General features: G+C 39.1%; 1 protein-coding gene across 3 annotated transcripts in view; it reads left to right on the top strand.

Moving 5' to 3' along the window:
• lrit1a (leucine-rich repeat, immunoglobulin-like and transmembrane domains 1a) overlaps positions 1–13,331 on the top strand; it is a 33,849-nt gene extending 20,518 nt beyond the window's left edge. For 2 of the 3 annotated variants that reach the window (XM_072583379.1, XM_072583378.1), the window contains exons 2-5: positions 3,147–3,385; positions 5,056–5,528; positions 7,995–8,300; positions 10,850–13,331. In XM_072583379.1, coding sequence (XP_072439480.1) covers positions 3,264–3,385; positions 5,056–5,528; positions 7,995–8,300; positions 10,850–11,922 — 1,974 coding nt within the window. In that variant the 5' untranslated portion in view covers positions 3,147–3,263 and the 3' untranslated portion in view covers positions 11,923–13,331. The remainder of the gene's footprint in view (positions 1–3,146; positions 3,386–5,055; positions 5,529–7,994; positions 8,301–10,849) is intronic. The other variant, XM_072583380.1, reaches the window with a different exon arrangement.
• The last annotated feature ends 8,293 nt before the right edge of the window (positions 13,332–21,624 follow it).

The raw sequence follows: 21,624 nt of genomic DNA, 5'->3' as shown, positions 1-21,624 counted from the left end.
ACAGGCTGGGGCTGTTTTCCCTGGTGCTTTGGAGGCTGAGGGGTGACCTTATAGAGGTTTACAAAATTATGAGGGGCATGAATAGGGTAAATAGGCAAAGTCTTTTTCCTGTGCCTGGGGAGTCCAGAACTAGAGGGTATAGGTTTATGATAAGAGGGGAAAGGTATAAAAGAGACCTAAGGGGCAACGTTTTCACGCAGAGGGTGGTACATGTATGGAATGAGCTGCCAGAGGAAGTGGTGGAGGCTGGTACAATTGCAACATTTAAGAGGCATTTGGATGGGTATATGAATAGGAAGGGTTTGGAGGGATATGGGCTGGGTGGTGGCAGGTGGGACTAGATTGGGTTGGGATATCTGGTTGGCTTGGACGGGTTGGACCGAAGGGTCTGTTTCCGTGCTGTACATCTCGATGACTCTATGACATTCACTGGCTCTCCTTTGTCTAACTTGCTCATTACCAGCTCAAAGAATTCTAACAGATGTATCAGGCATGACCTCCCCTTGACAAAGCCGTGCTGACTCAGCTGTATTTAACTATGCACTTCCAACTACACCATAATCTTATTGTTCATAATGGACTCTAAAATCTGACCAGCAACAAAGTCAGTCTAACCAGTCTATATTTTCCGGTCTTCTGCCACACTCCCTTCTTAAACATGAGTGTTACATTAACCATTTTCCAGTTCTCTGGAACCCTCCCTGATGCCAATGATTCCTGCAAGATCACCACCAATGCCTCTACAATATCCTCAGCTAACTCCTTCAGAACTCTGAAATTTAGTCCATCTGCTCCAGCTGATTTATCTACCTTCAGACCTTTCAGTTTCCCCAGAAGAAAAATCACCCAAAAATAATTGACAGCTAATTTGGTTTTAAGAGCTTAGCTATGCTGCCATTAGCCAAACAAAGATTGGATTATTAAGGGGCCATTGGTCTGAACTCACATAAGATGTATTTGCATGAGCCAAATGACAAAAATATTCAATTAAACTCTGGGGATGTTCATACAATCATATCATGTGAATAAGATAATCCATCTCTGCACTATATCTCAGAGATATCAGATTTTATTAAAGTAAGTATGCTTTCAATAAATTGCAAAATAACAGATGGTGAGGGTTGTGAATCATCACTTGGTTGGGTTTTCAAATCTGGTTAAGCATTGGGTCAGATTAAGAAAATCATTATTAGAGTTGCCATTTGCGACAAGAATCTGTGCCATATTTACAAAACTGATGCAGTCCCTTAATGTGCTTTATAGCAGCCACACTCACAATCAAGTAATGGAAGAGATAGGCTCTTGCTGCATGCTGTAATGCACTAATCATGGTATAATCACCAGAGGAAAATAAATGGAGACCAAGTACAAAATGAGAGAAAACAATCTAAGTTGGAATAAGACTTGTTTTGAGGCTAGTTGAGAGATCAAAACAATTTGATTGAACAATATGCAGTTCCATTTACTTGTTTTAGTAGTTGTGATAAATTGGTGTAAGTAGATAATTTATATGAAGTGAACCAAACAAAATGTAAACTGTGATTTATAAAGAGCCAGAACTAGGTTATTTGAACAGATGATGATAGTACTTGGTCACTAGGAGCTCAACATTAATAGTTGCTGCTTGATACAAAATCCAACAATTTGGCAAAAAGCACTATGAAAGAATTTAAAGAGACATTGCAAGATGCATTGCAATGCAGAGAAGTATGAGAGAAAATAAAGAAATAAATACACACAGTGAAAATATGCCAACACATGTGGAGAATTAGAAAGTTTGAGGGATATAAACATATAAACATACAGATGCTGGGCAGGGAGGTTATCACGTCTTAGGCTTTCACATGGCCCATAGAAATGCTTTATGGAACATTGGTAGGTGTGGGCAAACAGGCTACATTTATTCCTGATCATGTCAGCCACTTTTCATGCAATACCATGCTGAGATTATATACTTACTGAAGAGCCTTTGGCAGAATGATGAAGGAGAGAGTCACATTGCATTATATTGTCATTCAAAGTGCCAGTGATGCAGACATCACTCAGAAGAGGAGGCTCCATTTCCCAATGTCGGCCAAGATGAGCTTCCTGTGGCTTTATGGTTGTGGGCTGTAGGTGCATACAGAAGATCACACAGTACCATCAAGAAGCCTGAATGATGTGGTACATTATCACTTGTCTACTTTTCCACTGGGCATCACTTTGAAAGTTTCCCTGGTGGCAAACACTTCCCAAATAAAGATATGTTTACTTCCTTTATTAGTTCATAGGATGTCATTGTTTCTGATCTGACCAGCATACATTGTCTAGCCTTTGTTCCCTTTGGGGGTTGTGGCAAAATAATACCTGTCACTCCAGCTCATAGAAGTCTAGCAGCCCAGATGGGAATACAGTAACAGTACAGGAAACATTTTTAGAAGGCCTAATGCACTTACCTTTTAAATTACTTCCCACTTGCTCATTCACCAGAGATCGTTTCCTCCATCAGGTTTCAGGTATCAAAGGTATCATGACACACCCCCTGGAGTGGGCGAGACTTGAATCCAAGCCTCCTGGTTTGGAGGTAGGGACGCAACTGCTGTACCACAAGAGTCCTCTCCAGCAGTTTCAGTTATTTTTAATCAACCTGCTCAGAATCCGTTAGGTTTAACCTCAAACACACCTTGAGCATCGGGTCAGTCTTGAACTGAACATGCATGTCCCTTTTTTTGAATAGATGTAGATTGGAAGGAATGCCAGCTATACTGCCTATAGCATTTACCTTTGGTTTCATCAAACTTTTACAGCTTTTTCCATTTAGCAATTAAATAACTAATACAACATGATTTTTATTTCAGAAGCATATAAAACAGAAGTAAACCGTTGGTGCATCAACATTAGGCTTACGGTTCTACTTCATCTAAGTAGACCATTCAGTCTATTCCTACCCTTCTGCAGTGGTATCATATTGAATGATACTATCTAATTAATCTCCATGCAAACAAATACACATGCATTTAAAGAGAATAAAACAATGCCAGGATAATTCACATCCTTGCATATTAGCTCTCTCAGTACAATATCTCTCGATGGTGTCCAGACTATATACCAATCTCATGACAGCAGAAAGCCCTTCTTAATCCTTTTCTATCCTTTTTTTATCTCAGGATTCACTGTAGCAGCTGAGGACTTTGGATTGTGAGCCACAAAGACAGAGAGATGTTGCTGGAGCTGTGTTAAGCAGCACAGTCTTCAGATCACCAGTGCTATGAGGAGCAGAGAAAATGTCACTCAACATCTGGATGCTTTGCTTTTTGTGTTTTGGCGATCTGTCTGTGACTTTCTGCTCGTGCCCTTCTCAATGCATTTGCACTTTCCAGAATTACAGTGGTGAACACATGACAAGGTATCTCAGCGTTTCAACTTTGGGTTTAAATTGGGAGAGACATCTTATTATTTTATAACTAAAACTGCATAGTTATACAATTGAAATTGTCCTTTCCAAAGTTCCATGCACTTAATTTATCATTTCTAATGTTCAACATATTTACTTCCAAAGAGATTAATTTTAGTTGTGCTTTTCTAATAGATTTCTAGCAGCATCTGCCATAATATCAGTTTATATATGTATACTTTGTACTGAGGTAAATTGTAGAATATCATTGCATATTTTTGGAAACATTTTGCAATGCTCAAAAAAGCACTGAGGATAACTTTGCTGTTTTTCAATTTCCTCAATATTTAATATTTGACATTGTATTTTATTCTACAATACAATTTTTACTCCTTATCTGCATTGTCTATACTAAAAGAAAATTATAAATATTGAAATCATGTTTAATTCAGGAAACTATTATGTATTTCTTTGATTGATGTCAGATCTGAGTCATTTCTTCTGAGCTGTCGACCTCATGAATTAAGTCTTAATTAGTCAAGACATTTCCATTTCTACAGATTAAATGTGAAGCTCCATTATACTTTCATTGAGGCACTTCTCCAAAGTGCATATTACTGACAAATACATATTGCGTTTGATAATAAATAATAAAATTTAAGAGAAGGTAAAGAAAATTGAGCTAGATTAGAATCCTTACAGTATGGAAACAGGCCATTCAGCCCAAAATATCCACACTGACCCTCTGAAGAGCATCCCACCCAGACCCATTCCCCTAACTAGTGCACCTAACCAACATTTCCCTGAACACCATGGGCAATTTAGCATGATCAACTCACCCTAACCTGCACATCTTTGGGCTGTGGGAGGAAACAGAGCACCCAGAGGAAATCCACACAGACACAGGGAGAACATAACAGCTCCACACAGACAGTCACCAGGGAGCTGGAATTGAACCCAGCTCCCTGGTACTGTGAGGCAGCAGTGCTAACCACTGAGCCACCATGCCACCCAAATGGCTGCTGTAACTCAAATGGAATGTGGCAAGAACTTCTTTGAGCACCAGTCCTGACTTGTCTTTGCTGTTTCTGGCATTTTTCAGCTAAGATTAGTACAACCATTCCTAACTGATGGATGTATATCCTATATTACATTTCCTATTATTCATGCCTCATTAATACTCAGTGTAAGAGAATATCTGTCTGAACATGGTTCTGAGCAGCAGAGGGCTACTTGCAAACAAGTGAAGCTTTTTGGACCAAATTTCCTTCAGTTGGTAGTGAAGCTAGAGGCCAAGCAAACCCAATGCCAGATTTCAGCTAAGACTGAAATGAGGACAACACAATTGGTATCCAGGAATAGGGAGAGCTAAACCTTCTCCTTCACTTCAGGGATGGAAAAACTATTGGTATGATGAGGACTTATCTTTGCTCTCATAGCCCTCACTTTTCATGGTCGATCAACTGGCTGCTCCACACTGCCTAGGTCCACATTGCTCAGACATATTACAGGAGAATTGATAACACTCAGTGTCACAGCAGCTTTCAAGCAAAGATGGGAGAAAACTGGATGACAAACAAGCAAAAAAAATTACCATGCTGTGTTCTCTGCAACTAAAAAGTTTGTTTAGTTGTCACATGTAATGAATAATTAAACTAACAAGAGATTCTCTTTACTTTCAGGACTGTGCTTTGTCATGACCCTGAAATGACTCTGTTTCCAAACAATATTCCAGCTGAAACTGTAAAACTAGTGATTGAGAAAACATTAATTAAACAAATTCCCACCCAAGCTTTCTCTTCTACCTCCAGTCTGGAGTACATTTGGCTGTCCAGTAACTCCATCAGCAGCTTTGACAGACAGAGTCTGCAGAGTGTAATCGGTCTGAAGGAACTTCGTCTGGATAGAAATGCACTTCCAACTTTTCCATGGGAAGCCCTTTCTTATTTGCCACAACTCTGGCTCCTTGACTTACATGACAATGTTCTTCAATCATTCCCGAGCCAAGCAGCCACTTATTTAAGAAATATCACCTACCTGGATTTATCAGGAAACCAGCTGACTACCTTGTCAACCAAAGTGATTTCCATATGGCTGACTGCTCCAAAGGTGTGCCGTGCAACTTCATCAACTGGCAATTCAAAACGCATCATAGGTAAGCACAAAGAATGCCCTACCTCTGCTGTGCAGTAGACTCATTTGTAAAAACCCATCAATGATGTTTCACTCTCATAAAAGGTAGATCTTTAGCTAAATTATTGACATAATTCTCCATTAAAATAATACATTTTGATTGGTGATTAGATTCTTAAGCAAGCAATTTTAGAGAAAGCTGCAGTGTCACATGTAATAATAGAAATGTAATATTCCTCTGTTATGCATTTGCTTTTCACTATGGCAAGTGTCTCTCTGCTACACTCTTACCTCAACTTATTTATTTTGAATCATTTGACTTTAGCCTGCAATAATTAACAATATCTCTGGCTCAAATCATTAATTTTACTTCTATATATATGTTAATTTTCTTTTACCTCAAGCTAGTTGCCTACTTTTTGTTAACTATGAGTTTTAACTGATTGCTGGTGCAATGTATTTTGAATTTGAGGTTATCCTTCTGTTTGTATAAAGTGATGCTGAAACAACTCTTAATCTTCACACCTGATATGGTGCTCATAACTCAATAGCAAGGACAAACACCTCTATAATGCAAAATAATAGGCAACACTGTGGTAATTATATACCCCACTTGCCTTTTTGTCATCATGATTCAGAACACACTGAAGAAACTATTAGGACTGTAATCAATTGCCAATTTATAAAAACCTGCAATATTGTATGTTTTCCTGTACAGTATACCCAATATGTTCAGATTTACCACAACATAAATTAGGAGTCCAATTGATTTCATATAATTCCTCAGCATATGCTTATTTATGATACTTTATTTTTCATGTATCTGACTTCAATCAAAGAGGGAATATAGATATAAAGTCAGTTAAAGTCCCACACTTCTCCTTGGCAAATGTCAATGTTTGCTGTTATTGCACTTAAATTTACAAATAAACAAATTAATGTCATAAAATTAGCAACTAAAGACAATGTGACTACAAACAATAGATTGTATACATTCATGTAAAATTTTAGTTACATCACTTATTAATTTTTTCGTAACAATTATGACCAAATGAATGTAGGGATCATTTTAATATTTCTCATAACCACCTTAAGACTGGGTGTTACACAACTTTGCGAAGACAATAAGATATACGAACAAGAGTAGGTCATTTGACTCCTTGAATCTGCTCCACTATTCAACGGGAGCATGGCTGATCCACCAGTCCTCACATCAACTTTCCTTCCCTTTCACCAAAACACTTGATTCCCCTACTGATCACGCATCTATTTATCTCAGCCTTATAAATATACAAAAGGACAATGTAGCAAAGATTCCAAAGACTCAAAGCCTTCTGAGTGAAGAAATTCCTCCACACCTCAGTCTTGAATTGGTGCCCCTTTATTCTGAAACTAAACCCTCTGATTCTAGCCTTTCCCATAAGGGGAAACCTCCTCTAAACATTTACCCTGTCAAGCCTCGCAAAAATCCTATGTTTCAATGAAATCACCTCTCATTCTTCTAAATTCCAGAAAGTAGAATCCCAACCTGTTTAATCTTTATTCCAGAACAGGGATCATCTGAGTGAACTTTCACTGAACTGCCTCCAATGAAATTATATCTTTTTTTTAAAGAGAGGGGACTAAAATTGCTCAGAACTCAAAAGTTCTCCAGATGTGGTCTCATCAGCACCTTGTACAGTTGCAGTAAAATTTCCCTACTCTTTACACCCAACCCCATTGAAATAAGGGCCAACATTCCATTAGTTTTCCGGATTATCTGCTGTGCCTGTGTGCTAGCTTTCTGTGTTTCATGTACCTAAACCCCTATGTGTTGCAACTTTCTACAGTTTTTCTCATTTAAATAATATTCTGTGCTTTTGTTCTCAATGAACAATTTTGCATTTTCCCACATTGTACTTCATTTGCCAACGTTTGCCCACTTACTTAAACTTTCGATATCTCTGTAAATTGTCTGTACCCCTTTCGTAACCTGCCTTTTCATCTTTTTTTTTTGTTCCGTTATGTTACTTGTTGGGAGGGTAGAATATTCAATCAAATATGAACTTTAATGTCTTTCACGTGATGAGTTTGCAATTCTGAAGTAATGTGGCAATGAGAACACTACAACTGAGATGGCGTTTCCTGCCAGAGTAAATATCAACTTGGTTTTCTGCTCCTCATCAGTGCCCTGGAAAAGACACAAGGTGAGGATATCACAGTAGTTGGCTGCATTACCCTCCAGAGTGTAATACTTTACTGAGGCACACTGCATGATGACTGATTGGTCCCTTGGACTATCAGAAACTGTGAGATAACAACTCACATCAAAACTTCAGAAGAGCTGAAAGCCTTGCTGTGCAGGCAGGATCAATAATTTAAAAATGTATATCTAAAATATTTAAAATAAAGATATACTAAAATGAAAGAATTTATATCCAACAGTGCAGATCCACATGTTTTGCAATCTTTTCCTCTGAACGAAATGTACACTTGTTCCTTTCAATAGGACTACATGGCAACCCTTGGAAATGTGACTGCAGATTATCAGAACTAGTTCATTTGGTCAAGAGGAATGATTTAACTACAGCTTTGATGGACCCTGGATTAAAGTGCACATGGCCAGAAAACCTCTCTGAATCCCAACTCAGCAGCATTGACCTAAAAAAGTGCCAGAGTCCAACAATTCATGCCGTGGAAAGTAAAGTGACCACAGTCATGGGAAGAATTGTCTCACTATATTGTGTCGCTACAGGGGTTCCCATTCCAGACATTAGTTGGCTTAGATTGGATAATATCCTGTTGAATGATGCAGGTAGGTCTCTGGTCAAATAAAGCCATTTTTTAAACTGTTTTTAGTTAAAATACTAAACTCTGATACTAAGGAAGCATTAAGCTCCAATATACACCCAACTGTTACTTACTTATACTAATCTCAATAAATACTGTGATTACATTTTTCAGTCAGCCTTCACTGAAGAGATTGGCACATTGATTATAGCCAGTACACATGTTGAAAGATTATCAATCAAGAATAGATTTTTATGAAATATTTGGGCACGTTACTGCAACCAAAAGGGAATGATCTATTTTTAGATAACAATTGAAAACTTTTAGGTTTGCTCTCATAATTTAACGTTGGATCCTTCCAATAAAATATTGTCTTACAATTACACCTAGTTGACCATCTTAAATTGCATAATCCACGTGTTCTATATGTCCATAAATATTGTATGACTTTAAAAGTTTACTTCACACTGCTACAGAGGCAAATGTTCTGTTCCCGATAAGCTTTGCCTTTACATTAAACTTTGATGTTTCTTAGATTAGCCCAGCTAAATAGAACTAAGGATTATAATTTCTCATTGGGGCATAGGAACAGGAATAGGGCATTCATCCTCATAAACATGTTCTGCCATCCAGTTAAGTCATGATTGATTTGTATCTTAACTCCATTTACCTATCTGGGTTCCATAACCCTTAATTCGCTCCCGAACAAAGTCTTACCATTAGATTGCCTGCTATAATTTACCTGTAAATGTTTGTGAAATACGCAAGCTGTGGCAGTTGATCAAAGCCCTGAAATTCTACTGTGTAAAGCAATGTACATTAATATGAAACACGTGTCTTTTAATTTGAAGCTGCCTTCTGACATATCTTTTTAAGACCACAGTTCAAGAACTCACCATTACCTTCTCAAAGGTAACCAGGGACAAGCAATAAACCCTGGTCCAGTCTGCGGCACCCAAAATTCATGAGTGAGTTTTTTTTAAAAACTCCTATTTTAACGTGCACTTCGGTGGTAGATTTAAGCTATTGTATTGGCTGACTGACAGGGAACAGAGTATTGGTCTGGGAAGGTTTGTAGTGGAAGTCCCCAAGGTCAGTGTTGAGAGTCTTGCATTTCCTGCTAAATATTAACTTCTTAAATTTATAGTACAATTTCAAAATTACAAACAATATGGAACTTGGCAGCATTGTCAACCATGAAGGGGATCATGTAGAAATTTAGATGAACATACACAGGTACAGGGTGGTTATGCAGCAGATAAAGATCAATGGCAGAGAATGTGAGGTGATAGCTTTGTGTAGAAGAACATGGAGAGACAATATAAAATAAAAGAAATAACTCTAAAGGAAATGTAAGGTTGGAAGGTCCTCAGTGTAAATGTGCACAAATCATAAAGGTGACAGGAGAGGTTGAGTGAACTGGTAATAGAACATACTGTATATGAAACTCTATTAATGGGGACACAGTGTATAAGAGCAAGGAAGTCATATTGAAGTTATGTAAGACACTCCTTCAGCTTCTGCTGGAATATTGCACCCAGTTCTGGGCACTGCACTTTCGAAAAATAAGGGCAGGCATTGATAAGTGTACAGAAGTTTACCAGAATGGTTACAGAGATGAGGGCAATTATAAAGATATGTTGGAGAAATTGGGACTGTTTAGCTCAGGGAAGAGAAGCTAAGTGATCTCTTTAAAGTATTCAAGATCAAGATAGAGTAAATAGGGGGAAATTGTTCCCATTCATGAAAGGATCAAGGATGAGTGGAAACAGATTTAAAGTAATTAGTGAAAAATAACAAAAATGATATAGAGTCATAGAGATGTACAGCATGGAAACAGACTCTTCGGTCCAACCCAACCATATCCCAACCCAATCTAATCCCACCTGCCAGCACCCTGCCCATATCCCTCCAAACCCTTCGTATTCATATACCCATCCAAATGCAATTGTACCAGCCTCCACCACTTCCTCTGGCAGCTCATTCCATACACATACCACCCTCTGCATGAAAAAGCTGCCCCTTTGGTCTCTTTTATATCTTTCCCCTCTCACTACAACAAAAATATTTTTCATGCTGTGAGTGGTTAAGGTATGGAATGTACTGCTTGAGAGTGTGGAGATATTCAAAAGGGAATTAGATAGTTATTGTGAAAAGAAACAATGTGCAGGCTCACTGGGAGAATGCAGGAGAATGGCACGAAATGAATTGTTCATTCAGAGAGCTAGCACAGACAAGATAGGCTGAATGATTTTTTTTCTTCTGCACTGTAATAATTCCTGTGATTCATCTTGAAAATTTGTGATGTTGAAGTACAATTGTTAATTGCAAATTTTAACCTTCAAGTCAGAAGAACCCATTATTACATGACAGTCTTTTCTCTCTTTTATCAAGATTATTTTACACCTGTAATGGAGAGTTCCAATATTTGCCAACAATTTCTATAGACAACACTAGTTGATGAGGAAGAACAGTAGGCACATTTAAATGTATTTCATTTTTAATCCAAAAAAAGCACATATTCTTGTAACTTCCAACTCAAATATAAAATGCTGCAAATGTTGTGTTTTACAGTAATACAGGACAATTCTCATGAGGGATTGAAGTGGTCTGCACTCAGTCTATCAACTGCATCCCATCAGGATTCTGGAACATATTTGTGCAGAGCCAGTAATTTGGTGGGTACATCAAATGCTTCGATTTCCCTTCTTGTGGTGAACTCTGCCATTGCATTAGCACCAATCAAAACCACACCCAAAAGAACGTGCTTCAGAAAAATGAGGAAGCTCATGGCCAAGTATGTGACTGCACTGACCACCACAGTATCACCAAGGGAGTCATCAGGGATCTTTCATGCTATAAATGGGACAGGTTACTTCCTCATGCCTAACCACCAGGTTAAACCAAATGAAGCTGCATCAGAAATTGTTTCACAGGTTATGGATCCTCCACAAGTTAGTGGCTTATTGGAAAAGCGAAGAAGTGCTGATTATTTTTCTGACAATATTACCTCTAGTCCTTCTTCAACTCAGCCAGAAGCAGACTGTCTGGTCAGAACTGTTAGAGTTATAGGGGGTACCTATCATAGTGTTTCCCTGGCTTGGAGATCTCCAAAGGCTACAAATATCACAATCTTTAGCATTCTATACACTACTTTCGGTGAAAGGGAAATGCGAAGAATAAATGTGGGTCCTGGAAAGACCAAAATTACCATTGGTGGTTTAATGCCACAGACCAAGTACATTGTCTGCATTTGTCTCAAAGGCCTCATTCCCAAAAAGGAGCAGTGCGTGATTTTCTCCACAGATGAAGTAGCCAATGCAAGTGGGACACAGAAACTAATTAACCTGGTGGTGATCACCGTGGCCTGTGTTATTGTGGTCCCTCTCACTCTCATTGTCTGCTGTGGAGCACTGAAGAGGCGCTGCAGAAAGTTTCTGATTAAGCCACCAGAAGAGAGTTTCCAAAATGACTCATACGTTACGTTTGAGAGTCTGTCAACAGGGCCCAAACCCAGCGGTGGTGAAGGAGAGTATCAGACTCGCCACAATAAAGATGAGTCTAATCGACTTCTCTCACCAAGATCCAGTTTCGATTCTGAAGAAGCAACAAACAGTGAAGTACAGCAGCATGAATATTTCTGCTGATCGACTCATATGCATTTGGATCAATCAAACTTGTTCATCTGAATGGACATACCATTAGCAAAGAAACTAACTTCTCACTATTTCCCCTGCCAAAAGGCTAATCAAATCTAAGCCCCATATTCCAGAATTTCAACATGACTAATACATGTACAGAAAGTTTAGATTCCCTACAGTATAGAAACAGGCCCTCCAGCCCAACAAGTCCACACTGACCCCCCGAAGAGGAACCCACCCACCCCCATTTCCCTCTGACTAGTGCACTTAACACTATGGGCAATTTAGCATGGCTAATCCACCTAACCTGCACATCTTTGGATTGTGGCAGGAAACCCATGCAGACACGGGGAGAATGTGCAAACTCCACACAGACAATCGCTCAAGGTGGGAATCAAACACAGGTCCCTGCACAGTGAAGCAGCAGTGCTAACCACTGAGCCACCATGCTGCCCCGTGAGCAACAATAAGGCAACAATAAACCATGATCCTTGGATTCTTTGTGAAGGCAATACAGTTTTGAAGAAATTTTAGGAATGTTGCACTAATTAGTATTATGACCTCTTTCACCATGTGCAGCTATAAATCTCATACCCAACAATGTCTGTATTTTTGATTGTTAATTTAAGATCAACAAGAATATCACCTTCCAGAAATTAAAGGCTTCCTGCCTTGGGGTGTCAGTGTCAATATCACACATTTCCAGTCAAATACTGCACAGCACAGCCCGAAGCTGAATGAATTTCCTTCCAGCTGACTCTAACACTGTGCCTCAACCTTGGATCTTTTTCCCATCTCCTAACCAACCATCCTTGATCTCCTGAGTAACATTTCCAAATAACTATATGTTAAATTGATCCAGACCATATTGTGAACATTACACTCAGCAAAGCATGCTATCAAACTATAAATCAAGATTTGGTTTGATCCCGGCATTGAAAGTTCAATCACTAAGCTCTTGCTTCCCTGGATATATTAACCCTTCTACTTCATTGCTTGGCTCATCTGAATGTCTGTTTATATTCTGTAAGGAAGAAATTCTATCCAATATATCTTTCAAACAATAGATAGGTTCTTTTCTTTATCCTGTTTCTGCATCAAACTATGATATTGTTTCAGTGTCCTTGTCTGTACACCTTGCCTAAGAAAAGCTTTATGTAACAGAATGGGTAGCAACAGTTTTAACATTACTGTTGTACTTCCGGTGGCTAACAGTTGTGCATTTTATTTATGTTGTTATATAACAATTTGGTGTGTGACTGTTTTATAGCAATACTTGCTGCTTTCTTTTGCTCTGTTCTGTTGCTTTGATGAAAGAAATTACTTTGAAGGTGCATTTTGTAATTGGCTCAGAACATCTGAACATTTGCCACTCAGCCAACCTACACATATCATCAATACAATAAATGTTAGAATCCCAGTAGTATCTGAAAGGAGTGATTTTCTTGATTGAACTGTTTAGCTTGTTTATTACTATGTGAAAAATGGCAAATCTGATCTTCAGACCACTTTGTGCAGAGCTATGCAAGTTTGGCCAAAACATCAATTGAGCTATTTATCAGCAGCATATCCAACTAAATGAAACCAAACTACATGCAGTGTCACTGTACAGAAAGTTCTCTACTTTGAAGTCTTACCACAGGACCTTCCTTCTCAACCTCTTCCCTCGCCTGAGGTCTGTTGGCCCTCAGATTAAATCACCACTAGTTGCTTCTCTCAAATGAGAGCAGCCCCTATGGTCTAGTATTCAAACACTACCTTAAACTTTGAAACTAAAAATGAAACTTCATATAGTCCAAGCAATTTTTCCAATATTATTGGGGAACATATGAACATTGGAATAGATGGACTTCATTTCACCCTTGAGCTTGTTCTGGCATTCAGTGAGATTATGGATCACCTGTGCCCCAACTCCATATAGCCACGTTTGCTCCGTATCCCTTCATACCTTTGGTTAACAATAATCTATCGAAATCAGATTTAAAATTACTAACTGAGCCATCAATAATTATGCAGAGTTCCAAACTTCTACTGCACTTTGGATTTTGAAATTTTCTGAATTAGAAGTTCTCTTAAAAGCAGACTCAAAACTTTAGACTACAAACCCTTTCCCTCAACACTCCAACCAGCAAGAAAAATGCCTCATTTATTTTACCCAACTCCTTTTAATATCTTAAAAACTTGAAATGAAACCATTCCCTCACCTTCTACTTAAAATGGAATACAACCAAACAACAATGCATTGCAGGTTGTCCCAGGGAGTGAATATATATTCATGCATACCTTAGCATGGGGTAATTGGAAGGATTCACATCTATAAAATAAAATGCACCAGGAACTAGACGTTACCAGAATCTCTGAGGAACAGATAGTGATGACAAGCAACACATTACATGGTGTATTGGGAAAAAGTATGTTTTTTTTATTTTGCTAATTTTGACATTATATGACACTAGGTTTCTGCATCTTTCTGTGGATTATGAAGCAGAATTGATACTTCTTATAGTCATAGAGTCATTGGGGTGTACAGCATGGAAACAGACCCTTCAGTCTAACCTTCCATGCTGCCAGCACTTGGCCCATGTCCCTCGAAACCCTTCCTATTCATATACCCATTCAATGCCTTTTAAATGTTGTACCAGCCTCCACCACTTCCTCTGGCAGCCCAATCCATACATGTACCACCCTTTGCGTGAAAACCTTAGGTCTCTTTGAGATCTTTCCCCTCTCACCTTAAACCTATGCCCTCTAGTTCTGGACTCCCCCTACTGACAAACCTAAGCTATCACAGCAGACATTCCCAGCTAAAGAAAAAAAATGTAATCTTACCAATAAATTCTGCAACATATGTCAAGCTTATAAAAGATTATAACAACATTAATCAACTATTTTAAGCTTTCCTGGCTTTTGTGTATGTATGAGACTTAAGGTAGTCAAGATTCAAATGTTTTTCTTGGTACCTTTTAGAAAACCTTCCCAGGTGGTCTCAATACATTCTCAAATTATACAAGGTAGGGAAATTATTTTTAAGTAAGTTGAATACAGGGTATTATTTTCTTTTAAGAAAGGAAATATTATGAACAATGATAGGTGCACCGTTCTATTACAGAATACTCAGGGCAAAATATGAAAGCAGGAAACCAATTTTAAGAACATTTCCTGAGCATACAGGAAATCATGGCTTCACTCCGGCCAACACATTTCCCATAATTCCTTTATTGAGCACTCAGTGCTTCACCTTTTTGAGACAATGCATTTTATCTAAATCACCCACTGCCTTGAGATTGTTTTTCATGTAAAACCTTTCCAAGGGTTTTCTGAGGGCAGTATTTTAATTGTCAAAATGTGGAGTATAAATCTAAGGTCGTCTTGTTGAACTTTGTAGTGCATTTGCAAGGTTACGCAATGAATAAGGCAAATGACTTTGAGTAGGACCAAATGGCCATCAAAACCAAGTGAGGCAGAGAAGGACAATGCGACTGATCCAAATTGACATAAAACTGAACCTGGAGAGATTACAGAGTTTCAAAAAGAAGAGAATGAGAAGATAGCCAGTAGTTATAAATGAAGGAGGAATAGGATGGAACAGTTAACCAATTCTAAATAATCATTGCAAGTTGAATCAAGCATGCAGGACAAACAAACAGAGGTACAATCAAAGTTAAAGCTCCATTTAGGATCAATTGCAGGGATCACTTTGTCAGGTAAGGAGTGATCAATACTGAGATAATAGATTTTTAAAAGCTCATTTATGAGATGTGGATATCATTTGGTCTGCCAGCATTTATCACCCATCCCTAGTTGCCCTTGAGAAGGAGGAGGTAAGCAGCTTTCTTGAAACGTTGCCCTCTTTTTGGTAGGCCCACAATGCTATTAGGATTTCAATACAGTGACAATGAAGGTATGGAGGTATATTTCCAAGTTGGGAGTGTGAGAGGCACAGAATGGAACTTGTGGGTGGTAAGGTTCCCATGTATCCACTACCTTAGATGGTGGTGGTCATGCGTTTGTAAGCTGCTGTCTAAGGAACCTTGGTGAATTGCAGTAGTGCATTTTGTAGATGGTACACATTGTTGCTACTGAACATCAGTAGTGGCGGGAGTGAATGCCTGAAGATGTAATGCCAATAAAGCAGGCTGATTTGTCATGGATGTTGTCAAGCTTCTTGAATTTTGTTGGAGCAACAATCATTCAGGCAAATGGGGAGTATTCCATTACACTCTTGACTTGTGGCTTGGAGATGGTGGACAGGCTTTGGGGATTACTTCAAGTCATAAAGTCATAGAGACTTACAGCACAGAAACAAACCCTTCAGTCCAACTCGTCAATGCCGACCAGATATCTCAACCCAATCTAGTCCTACGTGCCAGCCCTCGACCCATATCTCTCCAAACCCTTCCTATTCATATACCCATCCAGATGCCTTTTAAATGTTGCAATTGTGCTAGCCTCCACCACTTCCTCTGACAGCTTATTCTGTACCACCCTCTGCATGAAAAAGTTGCCCCTTAGGTCTCTTTTGTAATTTATCCCTCTCACCCTAAACCTATGCCCTCTAGTTATTTGCTGCAAGATTCTTTGCATCTGACCTGCCCTTGCAGCCAAAACATTTATATGGCTGGTTCTGTTCATTTCTGAATGATGGTTACTCCTAGGTATTGACATTGAAGAATTCAGCAATGATAATGCCAGGAGATGTCACAGGGTGATAATTGTATTCTCACTTGTTGGAAATGGTTAATGTATGGCATAAATTATAGTTAGGGCCAGATATTAGCTCTAAAAACATCTGGGGTCTTCAAAGGGCATTTGGACGCTGCAATGTGGATGTGGGGCTGAAGGTAGGTGGGATTGAGGTGGGTGGGAAAACTTAGTTTTCTGAGGAAAGGTGAATGAAAAAAGCCAACCACTTCCTTCAGTCTTGTATTTTAGCATTGTTAAAAAACAGATTGCCTGCTCACTAATACAATACTGTTTGTAGGATCTTCTGTAGAAAATAGCTACTGCAAATTTTAAAGCAATTCCTTGTACATTAAGACAGGTGGTATGTTTTAAAAGACATGGTAAAGTGTTATATAAATGCAAAAATGTCTTTATATTAAAGATTCAGAATTCATATTGGCCTGCAATTTTGGATTCTCATCAAACTAAGACACCAGCAGTCAGAATACTGGAAGAATTAACTAATTACCATTTCTAGGCAAATATTTCATGTTTATTCCCAGACTGGGTCAGACACAGAATAATGAATCTTATCCTCTTTCTGTCCTTTGCTGTTTCAGAGAAAATCAACTGCAAGAGCACCTGAGATTTCTATTTCTCACACCAGCTCTCTCATTTCTTTGAGACTGCCACTTCTGTGCAAAATTAAACTTTTGAGCTTTGTCTACCATCAGGAATTAGATTTTACTAATTTCATTCAGGATTCTTACAGAAAATATTGCATGAAAAATTGCATCATTAGAGGTGAAAGCCCTGCTTTCAAGTGTGAAGGCATGTTATTCATTTTTACCACTCTAACTCTTGAATTCCATGAAACAATTCCCCTACCAACTCATATAGTCTGGGGATTCTCCTTATGATCCGTAACTGTCAAGGTAAACTCTTAAAGTTCTGTTATAATTTTGTTTGGAGTATATTCATTGTTTGTAAAGGGTTACAATGACAGGCAGGTAAACATCTTTTATCTAAGTTAAAAATCATACAACACCAGGTTATAGACCAACAGGTTTATTTGAAAGTACTAGCTTTCAGAGCACTGCTCCTTCATCAGATAACTTGTGCGAGTTTGAACTTTGTCCCCCCTAGTCCAACTTCGGCACTTCCACATCTATTAGTCTACACAGCCTATCTAACCAAGAGAGACTAGGTGGATTGGGGTTATTTTACTAATAGCAGAAAAGGCTGACGTTGGATCTGATTGTATAAACTTCTGAGGTAAATAGTCGGGGTAGGTAGGAGGAACTTTTTCCCTTAGTAGAGGTGTCAATCAACAGTAGCAAAATTTTAAATTACAGAGCAGGAGATTTAGAGGGGATTTGAGGATTTTCATTTCACCCAGAGGGTTGTGGATATCCAAAATTCACTGCCTAAAAGGGTGGTAGAGGCAGGATTCATCAAGACATTTAAGACTATTTAGACAAAACTTGAAATGACACAGCATACAAGGCTGTGAAGGTAGGTGGGATTGAGTTGGGTGGGAAAACTTAGTTTGCTGAGGAAGGGTGAATGAAAAAAGCCAACCAATTCCTTCATTCTTGTGTTTTTGCATTGTTAAAAAAACAGATGTCCTGCTCACTAAGTGCTGGAAAATGCGATTAGAATAAATGGATGCGTGATGATCAGCATGGACATGATGGGCCAAAGGGCTTCTTTCAATGCTCTAAAAACCTCAATGTGTTCTGATCAGATTTTATACAAGTACATAATCAAGAATGTGAAGACACCAGATTAGTGAGGACTGTATCCAATGGAAGTTTAGAAGAGTGAGAGGGAAATCTCATTGAAACCTGTACAATTCTAACAGGGACTGGACAGGGTAACTGCAGGAAAGATGTTTGCAATGATTGGGAAGTCCAGAACCAGGGGTCACAGTCTAAGGAGGTAGGCCATTTAGATCTGAGATGAGGAGAATTATCTTCACCTACAGAGTGGTCAGTCTGTGGAATTTTCTACTAGAGAAAGTGGTTGAGGCCAAACCACTAAATGATTTCAAGGTGTTATGTATAGTTCTTAGGGCTAAAGAGATCAAACTGTGTTAGGAGAAACAGGAACAAGGTACTGAGTTGGATGATCGACCATGATCATATTGAAAGATAAATGAAAAAGACATTTTTTTTTTGCATAGAGTTGGTTCGTGTGTGGAATTAACTTCCAGAGGAAATGGTGGATGTGGGTACAGTTACAGTGTTTAAAAGGCATTGGGTAAGCACATGACTAAGAAATGTTTGGAGGGATATGGGCCCTCCACTTAGGTGGATCTCTCCTGCTCCTCAGATGCTGCCTGACCCGCTGTGCTTTTCTAGCACCCCATACTCAACTCTGATCTCCAGCATATGCAGTCCTCACTTTCTCCTTTGGGATTATGGTCAACATAGACTTGTTGGACCGAAGGGTCTGTTTCCTTGCTGCATGGTTCTTTAACTCAATGAATGGTGGAGAAAACTTGAAGGCCCGAATGGCCTAGTCCTGCTCTTATTTTTGAAGTTTCTATGTAGCTGAGGACATAAGAAAGTGAACATTCCACAGTTTATTCCATAAAATAGTTGATTGCACAGTTGCACAATTTTAAACGAATGCTGTCTTGCGTGTTTTGCACTTCTTATGCACTTCATGCTGCCCTGTGTATGATCGTGTAGTTTGTGCTGTCCATGTAGCACTCTCGGTCCTGGAGGAACACTCTCTCATTCTTACTGTATTAGTTGTATATGGTAGAAATGACAAATAAAGCTACTGTTGACACTTGGCTCTTGCATAATGTGGTGATTTGGGGATTGTCTGTTTTGGCAAAACCCATTTCATCCATAAAGCCTCTTTTGGAAAGGTTTGGTAACTCTGATGATAATCTATTTGGTATTCATTACTGTGAAATTCACTCTGGGTTTTAACCCTTTTAGATAGGAGCTTGTTAGAATTTGGTGTTTCAGTGCTTCTCAAACTCCTCATAAACACTTGTCTATTGGACACTGTTGTTAATTGCATTTCTTGACCATTCCCATTTTCTGAATTGTTGCAAATTTGGAAGAATCTGTTGTCAACTTACACCACTGTAATGATGCATAAGACTTCCAGGAATCAGTAATTTTACAATAAACAAAAAAAACTGTGGATACTGAAAACCTGAAACAAAAACTGAAATTTCTAGAGAAAAACAACAGGTCTGGCAGCATCTATGGAGAGAAATCAGACTTAACGTTTTAAGTCCAGTTTTTAGCTGCTTTGGTTTGACATCTTCTGGAGTATGATTCCAGATATCCCTGGTTTTCCCAGCATTTATTGCCCATCCTGAATTGCCCTGAGGGTATTTAAGAGCCAATCATATTACTGTGGGTCTGAAGTCACATGTACACCAAAACAGGTAAGGATGGCATTTTCCTTCCCTAAAGGAAGAGTGTTCATTAAAAGGCATTTGTTAATCAGATGGTTTTTCCTGACTACTGGCAATGGTCATCACCAGACTCCTGTCTCCAGAATTGTATTGAATTCAAATTCCATAAATGCCTTGGTGGGATGTGACCCCAGGGCATTACCTTAGTCTCTGGATTAATAGGGACAAAGTGAGGACTGGAGATGCTGGAGACTCAGAGTCAAAAAGGGTGGCGCTAAAAAAACACAGCAGGTCAGGCAGCATCCTGATGAAGGGCTTATCGTACAATCCCTACAGTGTGGAAACAAGCCAGTTGGATAAACAAGTCCACACCAGCCCTCCAAAGAGTACCCCACCCAGACCATTCCTCTACCCTATTACTCTACATTTACCCTTGACCCATGCACCTAACCTACACATCCTTAAACACAATTGGTATTTGAGCATGGCTAATTCACCTAACCTGCACATCTTTGGATTGTGGGATGCAACTGGGGCACCCAGAGGAAACCCACGCAGACATGTGGAGAGTGTGCAAACTCTACACAGACAGCTGCCCGAGACTGGAATCAAACCCGGGTCCTTGGTGCTATGGTGCTCAGTGTGAGCCACTGAGCCACTTATGCCTGAAACAGTGATTTGCCAGCTCCTCCAATGCTGGCTGACCTGCTGTGCTTTTCCAGCGCTGCCCTTTTCAACTCTCTGGATTAACAATCCAGTGATAATACCACTAGGGTGTTAGCTCCCCTTAATTCACCTCATTTCACAACCAATGTGTAACACTCCACAGAGGAGTCCTCATATTTGACTTTCATCTAAATATCTGGAGGCTTTATGCTTTCTCCGCCCCCTCTATAAAGAGTATTCCATTATCCAGAGATATGAATAGCCCTTCTACAGAGGACCACCCAAAGTTTCAGTGTGGTAACAGCCAGAAAGGTTAGCTCAGTGCAGCTTGAGGGAGAACAAACTGCAGAGAGAGTGGCATGGCACCTGTTTTATTTCTTCATGCTTGGTGATTGGATTTCCAAAGGAACGGCACAAGAGGAGGGAGAAATGTCAGAGAACATCAGGAGAGGTCTGGCACTGTCCTTCATGCCTAATTGAACAGCGGACAGAGGAATAATGGTTTAGAAATTAAACATAGATATGTTGCCCTAGTTATTTCGACAGTCCAATGGCAACATGCATTTCAGATTATAGCCGAGAAAGGTGCTCGCAGGATATATTGAGATCAGAAGTCACATCACACCAGGTTATAGTCCAACAGGTTTATTAGAAATCACAAGCTTCTGAGCGCTGCTCTTTCATCAGGTGAAGTGAAGAGAAGCATGCAGGCACAGAATTTATAATCAGAGAGATCAAAAGATCACAGAAATGGTGTGAGTTTAGTGCCCACAGGCTGAATATTAAGTCTCGATAGATGATCAAGAGTGTCTGACTGTGTGAGTAAAATGACAACAACTGAATAGCCAGTGAAGGTATGGCCTATAATCTTATTAATTGAGGCAGAGAGACAATTACAAAAAAAAAGGTGGTGCTGGAGATAAGCCAAATGACTGGCATAACATAGTAGTCATAACCATACGAACAAGTGATCCAAAACTATACAAACTAATTAA

Source organism: Chiloscyllium punctatum, chromosome 13, assembly GCF_047496795.1.
Source record: "Chiloscyllium punctatum isolate Juve2018m chromosome 13, sChiPun1.3, whole genome shotgun sequence".
In the NCBI taxonomy this organism is placed as follows: Eukaryota; Metazoa; Chordata; class Chondrichthyes; order Orectolobiformes; family Hemiscylliidae; genus Chiloscyllium; species Chiloscyllium punctatum.
The sequence above is the reverse complement of the archived record's forward strand: the minus strand, read 5'-3'. Positions and strand labels throughout refer to the sequence as shown.